The sequence below is a fragment of the Scatophagus argus genome, chromosome 6 (genome assembly GCF_020382885.2).
Source record: "Scatophagus argus isolate fScaArg1 chromosome 6, fScaArg1.pri, whole genome shotgun sequence".
Taxonomy (NCBI): Eukaryota; Metazoa; Chordata; class Actinopteri; family Scatophagidae; genus Scatophagus; species Scatophagus argus.
This window is the reverse complement of record NC_058498.1, coordinates 17,715,041-17,727,546: the sequence shown is the minus strand read 5'-3', so window position 1 is coordinate 17,727,546 and position 12,506 is coordinate 17,715,041. Positions and strand designations below refer to the sequence as shown.

Below are 12,506 nucleotides of genomic sequence, written 5' to 3'. Positions count from 1 at the left end.
CCAGCAGACTGGGTTAGAGAGTTTAGCTACAGATGTTAGTGGAGAGATGTTAACAAAGGCGATGGACTGGATGAGGAAAGAACAAGCTTTTCCGCAAGTCAACTCAAGCAGAAACGTGACAGTTGAAGTCAGCAGCTGATGTGCGTCAGGGGCTGCTGGTGTGCCAGACTACTTTGGTTTAGCCAATAAGCATGTGCACACCGAGTGAAGTGAAAAGATAATTTGGAGCTTCATTTTTTTGTTCTGTGAACATGTAATTTCCCCTGTTTGAGGCTGCCAAAACTACTGCAGTTTCCACAGCATTGAAATGTCCTGCTTTAGTCTGCTGCTTCCCTCCCTCCCTCGCCCCCTCTATTGATTACTCTGTCCTCAGAGACCCAGATCAGATCAGAGCAGAGCAGTACAAAGCAGAGTGAGACACTGGAAGCCAAACATATAAAGAAAAAAGACAGATATTGAAAGACACAACATTTTAGTTCAGGTCAAAGGTCGTGTTCGACCAACACAACCTGTCTTGGTTTTATGTAATTCAGAGCAGTAAAGATTCCTAAACCTCCTCTCCGCTCCACTGTTCTCTCTCTCATCTGCTAATAATCTCTCTTCATTTCCCCAACTGTCTCTCTTCGTTTTCACTATTTAATTTTTTATTGTGCTATTTTAAGTCTTGTGTTTTAAGAGATGTAGTGTTTGCATAATTCAGTAATTGCCCTGCTAGTAAGGAAGGAAACTCCAAAGACACACATTTATTTCATCTCCATTGTACCCCCCCTACCTTTATTATATACAAATCCTCATTATTTTAAGTGTTTATCTAAAGAAAACACAAATTTATGTGTGTTCATTCTTATTGTTAAAACTTAAAAATGCTAAATGAATAATATGGGTGAGAACCAGATTTCTGTGGTACAAACTGACTGAGGTAACCTGGCACAAAACAGGCAGCTCATAGGCTCATGGCCCCCATTTTTCTATTCAATGTCTAAGCATTTCCTCATCGGCAGGACACCACCCTTTGCAGCACGGAGACATGAAATCAAAGTAAAAACAGTTTTTAACCAATCAAATGAGTTCAAATCCATTCAGCCATTTTTCCATTGCAACTGTATAAAACCCAAACAATCTACTGTAATGTATACAACAGCTGTTGGTTTTCCGTAGTGTGGTTTGCTCTGACGTGTCAGCCATGTTTTCATGTAATGTGCAGTTTATGAACAGCCTCCTTCACGGCCACCTTCTCACGGGGGAATTCCCATAACGAGGGACGAAAGCAGCTGGACGCAGGTGTTCTGTATAAACCAGATTCATTATTCCAAAGGGCTTCCCTCTCCTTCCGTCTCCTCCTCCTCCTCTTTGTCAACATTCATATCCTCATCCTCCCACTTCCACCGTCCCCATTTGGACATCCTCGTTAACTCCATTTTCCTCACCCTTGCCGTTTTCTCTCCATCTCTGTCTCCACACGCTGCTGTCATAGCATATATCTTATTCTCCTTTGTCACCTCCTCAAAGTCCTTTGCATGTCCTTCCCTGTCTTTATCTTCACTCTGCTGCCTCCACTGTCACATCACCTTGCTTTTCTTCCTTCACTGCCTTATTTTCCTTCTTTCTACATTCTTTCCATCTCCTCATACTACTCTCAGTCATGTGTTTCATCCTCATCAATCTCCCCATATACACACACATACCTTTGCTGTGTGGGCCAGTGTAAAGTGAGAAATCAGAATTTTTGTTCACATTGTTACCTTTCTCACAAGTAGCTCCTCCGTAGCTGGGCAAGCAAAGACACACAAAGGAGTTGATCTCATCGATGCAGGTTCCTCCATTCTGGCATGGATTAGACTGGCAGTCATCAATGTCTGGCAGGAGAGGAAGGGGGAGAGGAAGGGGGAGAGAAGGGTGGGGTGGGGGGAGTCAGATTAGATACAAATACACTCTTTCCAAATGGCTACATTTTAAACTACCTGCTACAGCTTGTTACTGAGCAAACCCCTGAGAGATCCAAACTTTTGTAGAGATTAGAGGTGTTTCTGAGAAAGTTATAATTAAAGTGAATTGATTGAGCTTCATCAGCGAGCAGTTTGGGATGCACTGAAGCGCATGATGCTAATTGCGATGTGTTTGCAGGACGTGCCACAGCTCTGCTGTCAAACCTGAGCCGCAAGAGTTAGGGAGAGTGCGTAGAAGGCAGAAAGGGAGACAAAGAGATGTGGAGATTAGAGGGAGGAAGACATTCAGCTGGATGAGCCTCCATCTCAAACAACAACACTGCCCACACTGATGCAAAAACCGTCTTGCTAGTGGCAAAAAATCTGCTCGCAAATCCATTTTAATACGTGCAAATGGGATCGAAACGATGCAACCAGTCAGACAGCAGATCTTAGATCTAATACCAAAATCAAGTCTAAATGTTTCTGTAAATTCACACACATATATACACGCACACACACACACACACACATATTGTGCAGAGGCGTTGCAGGGGTGAAAGTTCTCACTCTGTTGGAAAATGGTAACTGTATTTCTCTGGCTGATCTGGGCCTGGGGGCGAAATCATTAAAACTGCAGCTGGTATCCCACAACTGAGTGAGTCCCCAGAGCCCTGGGAAGAGGTCATGGGAGGTGAAGAGAGAGGGAAGTGAATGGAGACGAGGGGGCAGGAGAAAGTCTGAAAAGCGGAGAAAGACACGGGGATAGAGACAGGCTCACAGAGAATGGAGGTGTGAAGGAGAGGGGATGAAAAACAAGGGTGGAGGGAGAGAAGAACAGAGGTGATATGATGCTGCGAGTCTGAGAAGTTGGCAAGTTGCAGGGTTGGATTACAGGAGCTTTGCAGACAGACAGCGTTTGGGGCGGAAGAGTCTGTTCGGATAAAACAGCGTGACAGCTTCATTGCTGGTGCTCTGCTTTGGGCTGGCTGATATTAAAGGTTGAATTAGATGCAGGAGGTAGAGACCCAGCCAGAGTAGTCGGAACATGCTGGCATTCGTGTTAGTGAAGCGTATCGCCATACATCTGTGTATAACTTCCTGTGTGTCTCACAGATGGAGTGCAAAAATAAAATAAAAAAAGAGAAAACAAAATAGCAAAGCAAGGATAGCACACAAGCCACGGTACAGAAAAGGACGTTAAACTTGTCTGGTTCAGATAATGTGAACCACGGTCTAATGAAAGATGCTGTTGTTCTGCATTATTGATATTATATGATCCGTTTTGTTTGGAGCTTGAGTCACACTAAGGGCTAAAAATCAGGACCTCTCAGCCTCCACCATTATTTTTTAATGCCTCTGTGTGTGTATACATGCCTCTATATTTACATCAGTACAGTCAGTCAAAAGGTAAATGTTTGTTGACATAACTTCTGTCTAAATATTCATGCAGATTTGTTTTACTATTATTAAAGTAACATAAGGTAAACATTTGAGCGCAGGGGAGCTGGCTGACAACAAGATGTTGACAGCATCAGAGTGTTATTAAAGGATAATGTAGCCAGTAGATTCTATTCTGATCAATAAATCCATTATGTCCAGAGCTCATTATATGATTGAGGAAATGAAACAGTGTTTGAGACAGCTGCTTTAGGCTTAGCAGAAGGGGAGAAGTCACAGAAGAAGAAAACGTCCAAACAAGGAGGTTTAGCTAAATACAGAAACTGACACAGAGTTCAAATTATCTCTCTTTGGGAAAGGGAAAAGTCAGAGTTGCTCTATCTGAGGGTGAGGGTTTTCACTTCCTGCTCCCTGAAATGGGAGCAGGGCCATGTGTTTTGACTGAAAAAATAAAAATATGATTGAAACGACTGGTAACTATAAATACTTATTTACAAAGAAAGCATGCCAAACATATAGTTTTATGTTTAATAAAAATGATAGCAAAAACAGCAGGATAAAACAGAACAATGTGACCTGAAAAGATCCATATGATTTATGGCTACATGAAAACAGATTCCTGAATCAATCTCCATGTAACTGATATATGATGAATGACAGACACTGAAAATATCTTTCTCTTCTTCACTGTGAACCAACAGATGAGCAGCGTGCCAGCACAGCTGTTAAAAGCTACTGGGCCTAATGCTAGACAGCATCTGGGCTCATTAAGCACTGTAGCACTGAGGTAAGGAGTGGAAGAATTTTAGGAGCTCTGGGGTCAATAAAGTACGGCTCTGAACATCAGCTATTACAGGGGCCACAAGAGGCAGGCAGACATTATCTGTCACAGGAACCATCATGGTGAAACCACAGATGTTGGCAGCTGGTGTAGACTGGCCTTCATCTCATCAAGTTTACAGATGTCTGAAGATTCAAGCACAAAGGCGGTCAAAAATATCAGACTAACACTTCCAGGCTTGTTGATCCTGCAGGTAACTTGACTCTATGAGACGCATTGTTGCTCACAATGAAATGGCCAGACTCTTTGAACTTGATGAGACAGAGCTCTGACAAAGCAACGTAAACAGTCAAGTAACAAACACTGTCACAAGTCCAGACACTGTCACAAAACTTAAAACTACTGGGTAATATTTGATTTTTACACAACATTACACCAACAGAGACTTTAATGACATCATATTCTGAATACACAAACAGCTTTGCAGCTGTAACAGCTTCCACTCTTCTGGGAAGGCTTTCCACAGGATTTTGGGGTTTTTGTGGGGATTTTTGCCCATTCATGCAGTAGACCATTTGTGAGGTCAGGCACTGATGTTGGACCAAAAGGCCAGGCTCACAATCTCTGCTCCAGTTTATCCCAAAGGTGGTGGATGGGGTTGAGGTCAGGACTCTGTGTCTGACTGTGTGCCAGTCATGTTCTTCCTCACCAAACTCATCCAGCCATGTCTTTATGGACTTTGCTTTGTGCACTGGAGCACAGTCATGCTGGAATAGAAAAGGGCCTTCAGCAAACTGTTGCCACAAAGTTGGAAGCATAGCATTGTCCAACATGTCTTGGTATGCTGAAACATTAAGATTTCTCTTCACTGGAAGTAAGGGGCCCTATAACAATAATTCTGTCTATTTAGTGTACCACCACCCACAAACTGTCCACTCCACCTCGATCTGGAAATGGAAATGCAGTTGAAAGCCTTGGATCCAGAATAATAATTATGTTTTATGTCTACATTGTTTTTTTCCATTAACCACTGGACAGGACACATTAACTGAAAAGCACATTCTCAGTGTATGTGCAAAGAAAGCTTTGAGGTTCCACACCACACCTGTTTTAGCTGCATATTGGGTCAGGATTAACTTCTAAAGTAGTTCTAATAAATGTCACAACAGTACGCTCACACTCACATATCTCAAACTTAGATCCTAGTGAAATAACAATAAAACGAAACATTTTGAGTGGAGGGTGACTTTGCTAAATTACTGGCTTCGAAAAATGTTATCATTGTGTACCATATGGCCGTGAGATCACATTGTTTCTTAGTAAATGTCCACTCTCCACACCACCACTCAAACGGAGCGACGAGGGTCAGAGTGCAGCAGGCCTGTCCACTCAATGTCCACTCTGTCCAATTGGCTTAATGAGACAACTGTCCAGTTTAAGCAGGTGGCAGTGTGTGTGTGTCTTTGGGTGACTGAATTTGTGTATTTGTATATGTGTGTGTGTCCACCATTCTCTGGCTCACTCCCCAGTACAACAAAATCAGGCTTGGGCACCGGCAGGGTCTCCAGGGAGTCGAGGAGAGCAGTGCTCCACTTATCTGCTGGCAGGGAAATGGATGGAGGGATAAACAGGTGCCAGCCACGGTGGTAATTGCTGGGTGCAGCTAACACACTAGCGACACTACCGGCTTTTCTTTGAGCCAACATTATCAATTTGAATCTGTCAGGAGGCAGCAAATGAATTTAAAAGTTGATGTGATTAACAAAATGGCAGAGAAGATACAAATATAAAATTGAGGTTGAAATGTGGTTCACCACTGATTGAAAAATACATATTTTAGATGGGGATGTTTGATTGCAGGATAAACATGTAACAAGCTCTTGTTGTTTATCCCCCACCTCTCTGCGTGGATCTGAGGAGAGCTGACGAGTGTGAGGACGGAGGACGGGGAAATAGAGGAATATGGGGGTAGGATAGTCAGAGAGCAGCCAGACAAACTGGGGGTGGTGTTGGTTGACAGAATATCTGGAGGCTTCCTGCAGGCATGTGTCGAAACCAGAATATGAATAATTGAAAAGGGACGCAGAAAGAGATAGAGAGACAGGGAGGAAGAAAGAGACAGAGAGCAAACAGAAATTGGATGGGAGAAGGCTGGTCAGCCTTTCCCCATATCCCTTTTGGGATTATTTGTCAGTTCAATTGATCAGATAAAATTTCTATTACCTGTATACTTGACCAGAGCTACATCCAGCCCAAGATAAACTCCATGACCCGCCCATCCTCCCCCAAACACTGCCCACCATCCCTCTGTCGTCTCTATGGCTTTTCCACCTCTGGAGAATCTTTTTCTGCTTTCAGCGGTTAGTTTTGTGCTTTCAGTTCTCACCTCAGCACCGGCGTTTGTGAATACTTAGGCCAAAATAAAACGTAAGCAGCTGTTTCACCATTTTATAAACAAGCCCACATATGCAATCATCAATTCTACGGCTATGAATCCTAGTGGGGGAGAGGGAGTGAGAGGGAGGGAGGGGCCTCTCAGCAGGTTATAAAGGCTTGTTAAGACGATGTTTTTTTATTTAATCTCCAGATAAAAAATATTCTCTTTAAACAACAAATCAGGACTCTTTGTATTAAAGAATCGTGAAAGGTCTATGGATAAAACAAAAGCTCACATTAGACACAAACAATAACATAAAAGCAGCTCTTAATGGACTTGAAGCTGTTGGTAACTAACACTAATTATTCTTGCCTTGCAGGGTAAAGCGAGGGCTTTATAATAACAACGTACTGCCTCTGAAAATGTAATTGTCCCAGTCAACTTCTTACTATGAGCACTTGGATCCTACATGGACACACACTTTGATGAGAGTTTTCTATACTCGTTTTCTGAGCACTGACCTCATAATAAACTACAATAAAAAATATTTTTCGAACTTTGACTGCAGTTTATTTCAACAGTTGCTGAAGGGAGACACTGAAGATTTACGGGGGCTTTAAATAGTATATGATATGTGGTTCTCAGAAATGTAGAAGTGAACTCCAGGATGAGTCAGTACACCGTGACATCACTATTGGTTGAGGTTACAGATGCACCCTTCTGACTACACCTGTCAGTGGTGTGGTGAGTGCAAGAAGAACCACAAGCAGATCTGTCATTTCTCCATAATGGAACCAATTAGCAGCAAAAGTGCTGTTTTGTCTTTGGTTACTATGATCATTGTTGACCGTTCTCAGAGTTATTTATGTTTACTGATGACAGTAGACTGAATGATTATTTGTCATCCAAAAATGGCAAAGACTTTTCAGCTTAACAATTCCCCTGTTAACACCCTTTGCAGGCTAACAGCAGATGTGTCTGATGAGTGTTTGAAAACAGCTTTTCAAATCAGTCCACATCCTTTCAGAAGATGAGCACTGGTTCAGAGCTGTCATTCTGCATTTGTATTATTATGATATGCATCTTGATCAAGGGAAACTGTGTACGGATTTGGAATATTTTTTTTCTTTTGAACATTATGATATTAGGGATTAGTGGTTTTAGATTAGAGGTCAGAGGTCAACACATGGACACCAGGACCACAGTGACTATATAGATATTTAGTTAGATAAAGAAACCCGTAGCCTGAAAATCTGTATTCTTTTTAAAATGAACTGAACTGAACTGAATGCAGTCTGACTTCTTTTGGGCATCTTTTTTTTCCTTGTGCAGCAGTGGGTTGTTTTGCAAATATCCTTTTCTCTACTCCAAACACTCATAAATATTCAGCCACAACATGAAATAAAAGGAAATGTCAAAGCGAGAAGCATTTGAGATATTTTTTATTTTCTGCATTTGTGGGCTGTGGCACAAAAATCACAATTTCCTCTGCATGAGGTTCATTCTGAATGTGATTTTAAGCGATTGCTCTTCTTGTGTTCAGGTGTTGTAGAATCGCGATGTAGCTTGAGTGTAGTGGAGAGAAAGTACTACAAACAGCTATTGAGAGGGTCAAGATTGCAGCCATTTGCCTGTCAACCCTATGTCTATTGGAAGGAGTGCAGGAATCGCTGAAATTCAGTGCAATAAATTACTTTTCAAAAGAAGTTATTTAATATATTTGAGGGAAACTGCTGAAGAAGTGGGAGTTCTATTTCTGCAAAATGTCTCAGGCATAATTGCCTCGACAAATTGTGAAAAGGGTTTCATTAAGTGAAACAATGAAGAGGACAACAACAAGACAGAAAGAAAGAAATAAAAGGCATTCATGAGGAAAATTTCAGCCTTCAGACAAAGTATGAAAGAAATACTTAATTGGTGACAAGAATTAAAGATATTATTGTGCACACATTTATAGTGTTGTGCATTTCCTGTAAATACATCACAGTCATGTTGATTCACCATGCAAATACTCACATACAGATACACAAGCAGAGGTGAGCAAAGCATCAGTCAGTCTCGTTATAGGTTGTGCATAATCCATTCGCACCAAGCGTTTGCTGGTGGAAGGCCGCACGGGCGTCTGAAAGCCAGCCAGTTAGCCCTAACCCTTTTTTGTTATATGGACTAAATGCCAACCGTACAGATCAAACACAATCCGATCAATTAACAGAGAACCTTTGAACCAGTAAATGCCACCTGGAGACTTCATATCTGACAGGGTTGTATGGAGGGCCCAAAGGGACAATATTAATGTGACCGAGGAAGCCTGTTTTGTCAGCTACATTCATTCAAGCGCACTCACCAATCTGTGACACACACCCATACAGAAACACACTCTAACCAAAACACTGGGTGCCAGTCTGCCCCCTTATCAACCAACAGCAGTGACAGATCTGGTCACCCTTTTTACATTCTCCTAATTGCCTCCGGACCACAGCCGACATTATGTAAAAATAAATTGACATGACATCCTGTAAAATGAAGCCTTTGAAATGGAAATGTTTGTCACACAAAGGTTTTTTGCTGAAAGGCTCTTTGTGTTTGTCATCTTTCATTGTGTGAGACCCTGGATGATTGACTTCCTTTAGCTAGCTGAGGGGCATTGACATTTCCATGCCCTTCTACAAAGATGGATACCTTTCTATTGAACCGCCGCTCGTCCAAACAGCATACCCACTCAATGGACCATGTTGTGTTGTGTCAATAACTGTAACACTGGTGTGTATTGTGCATGTACAGCAGCATTAATGAGTATGAGCATGAAATAAATTTGGATGTGTTTCTGTGAACGTGCATGCCTGTTAGTGTGTGGTTAAAGTGCAGGAGAGGACACACTTCTCAAATGTTTGTATTCTTGCACATTGTGTGTGTTTGCTGAATGGATATCCACAGCTGCAAGCATAAACTTGATGTATGTGTTTAAGCAGCTGTGTGAACAACCACTCGCTTGATACTTAGAGCCAGTGGTGCTCTTGCCTCCCACTTTTGACTCTTTTGGACCCCCACACAGATTGATCACTTGCGGCACCAGTAACTAGATAATAAGAAATCTTTTTTTTTTAATTACCACTGGATGAAATAAATGTATGTGTATGATGAAAGCACAGAGAATTATCACCTGACTCTAAAAGCTTTTTAGCATTTTTCAGCTCACAGTTTAGGTTTTCCTAAACTACTTCCTAAGTAGTTTACTACTACTTCCTACTTTCCTAATACTAAAGGAGTTGGCTCCTCCTCTGGCTTTAAATAGTATGTTTACCATCAGCAATGGAAATCCAGCATTCCATCCCTTTAATATGTATGTAATATAATATCATATAATACATTCACACAAAACTATATATGATTAGTTAACAAGATCTGATTATATCACATAATACAGAAAAGCTACTAAATGGACATTTTGGGGAGATAACTTTTATTATTACTTATTATTCTCCCTTAAAGGATGAGAAGTCCTTCACATTTTCAGAGAATAACTGAAATTTGAACATCTATCCATGACAGCTAGAAAAGGTCTCCGCTGGTGAAGATGATGTGATATGATTGAAAGCAGTCACTAAATGGACACTAAATGAAGTTTTTTTTCCCTCTCAGCTGCTATTTTCAAGGTTAAGAATGAACAACCATATGCTCAACTATAATACAATTAACTTTTGCACATGTACTTATGAGTGTGTGTTTGTCTGAATGGACAGTGTGATTGTGTGTGTGTCTCAGTGTGAGTGTGTCTGTTCCAGCAGTACACTACACAGTCCCAGGCCTTCAGCTGTGTTTGGGTGCGGGTGGATTACAAAGGGATCAGGATCAGCAGGGAGAAGAGGAAACAGACAGACTACACAGCAGCTCTGATACAGCCCAAGGCTCTGCGCTGCTCTCCAGAGAGCTCAGTGCAACGCTGATCAAGCTATCAGAGGATCCAGCGTCTGGAGAAAAGTCCTTCATCCTGGGCTTTCTGGTGAAAATGCAGAAAACGCCTCATCCTTTTTACTTGGCTAAGATGTTGGGATGAACAGGGATATGTTACCTCACCACTAGCCCCAGATGCAATTACATCTCGGAGTCCTGACGATTTGGATCGTTGCCTGCGTGCTGCTATCAGTACACCAGACTTTCTTATGCGTCGAGGGGAAGCGAGCAAAGTGAGCCTGAAACCTGCCTTGTAGACATTTCCATAAATCACACCGCAACATGAAATGTAAAAACAGCAAAAGGCTCATCTTAATTCGTGTGTTGCAATGTGGATTTGCGAATGTGCATGTGGATGCATGTGCCCACTGTGTGTTTGAGACAGGCTGTCGCTTCGGTTGACAGCACTGCTGCAACATTCATAACAGCCTGGGAAAATGTAATGAGGTAAAGTGTCACAATATCTCACATTGCTCTGCTAGCCCTCAGTTCCGACAGCCTAACTCCACTCAGCAACACTATGAGTGTTTGTGTGCGTGCATGAGTGTGTGTGTGTGTGTGTGAGTGTGTGTATTCACTGGCTCCATCTTGAGTGTCTGTTTATATTTTGTGTGGGAGGGGGGGCCAGTGGCCAGGAAAAAGAAGCCAGGGACACGAGAAGCCAAAGCAAGCTGCCACAGTGCCACCAGTATCATGCAGCCTCACTCTCTATTTCTGGCCACCTCATAGAGGAAGATAGGAGGAGAACTGGAGATAGTGGAGGACTTCAAAATAACAAGAGATGAAGAATAAATCCAGAGAACTGTCAGCATTTGTAGATTGTTTTTTTTACTTTCCCTTCCTTTCTCCTCCCTTTCCTTCTCCTCGTTTCTCTCCCTCCACAGTCATTTTCTTCCTTCACTGCCTTCCTTACTACTTTTTCATTAGTCACTTCCAGTCTCTTTACCTTCTATTTTTTCAGGCTCTCTCTGGAGATTTTTAAATAGCAAGTTTATCCTCCTTTGCCTTGTGGGTCTTACCGGTCTAATTTCCTTTGAGTCAGGAGGGTTTACAGGTGTCGCTTCCAGGCTCTTGGTGTTAACAGAGGCAGCGTCCCTCTGGGCCATGTGGGGGTTTGGTCTGGTTCCTTGACAACTTTACTTGCCTAAGACACCCACAATGTGACCATTAACACATCTCACCTCAGCTCTAGGGAGGTACAGGTCTAACTCTTAAAATGGATAGCTTATGCTTTCAATTTTCTGCTTCCTTCTCTACAATGATACCCTCCTCCTTCCTCCACCTTCCATCTGTCTTCCTCCTTTTCCCTTTTTGAATCCTTCCATCCTCTTCCACCCTCTGTCAGAACCCATTGCTTGCAGTGTTGCTTTCTTCCTCCTTTCCTTCCGTTTTACTGTTCAACCCTGCGTCCTCCTTATTCTCTTCCCTTCCTTCTTTGCTTCCTTCCTCACTTCCTTCTCTTGAAGGAAGCATCACTTGATGCTTACTTGTGTGAGCGTACACACTTAAAAGAAATACAATAACTCTACTCTTAAAGTGGAGCAGTTCCCCAGAGGGCTGAATGACAGGCTATTCTCTGCCTCCTGTCGCTATTTCTGACATACTTAAAGAGGAAATAGAATGAAATTATCTATTTTCTTCCTTAGTGCTGTCAGAATCAATTAATCACTGCCAGTGAAATTATATGAGGATGTGTTTCTAAGTGCAGAAATGGCTCGTGAACCAAACAAGTGGCCTCTGGTTTATCTTAAAGGAGTTTTTTTTTTTTTAATTCATTTTTACTGTTTTTCCACTAATTTGTGTTTGACAGTCAATCATACTCAGACCTGGTCAAAGCCTTTATCATCTCAATCATCTTTCATCTGTCTCCGTCTCTTTCTCTTTCATGCTTTCTTGCACCTGTCTCATTTTTGTCTCTAGCTATTTTTTTTCTGAACCTTTGGGCTGCTGCCATGGAGATAAGAAGAAAAAAAAATCACCTTTGTACTGTTGGGTTAGGTCACTATAGTGTGCATGGTACAGCATGGTACAGTATACAGTATGTATGTGTGTGTGTGTGTGTGTGTGTGTG

General features: G+C 42.0%; 1 protein-coding gene across 1 annotated transcript in view; it reads right to left on the bottom strand.

Annotated features, from left to right (window-relative positions):
- ncanb (neurocan b) overlaps positions 1-12,506 on the bottom strand; it is a 157,360-nt gene that overhangs the window by 31,277 nt on the left and 113,577 nt on the right. Inside the window, exon 12 of the mRNA XM_046391119.1 lies at positions 1,743-1,856. Coding sequence (XP_046247075.1) covers positions 1,743-1,856 — 114 coding nt within the window. The remainder of the gene's footprint in view (positions 1-1,742; positions 1,857-12,506) is intronic.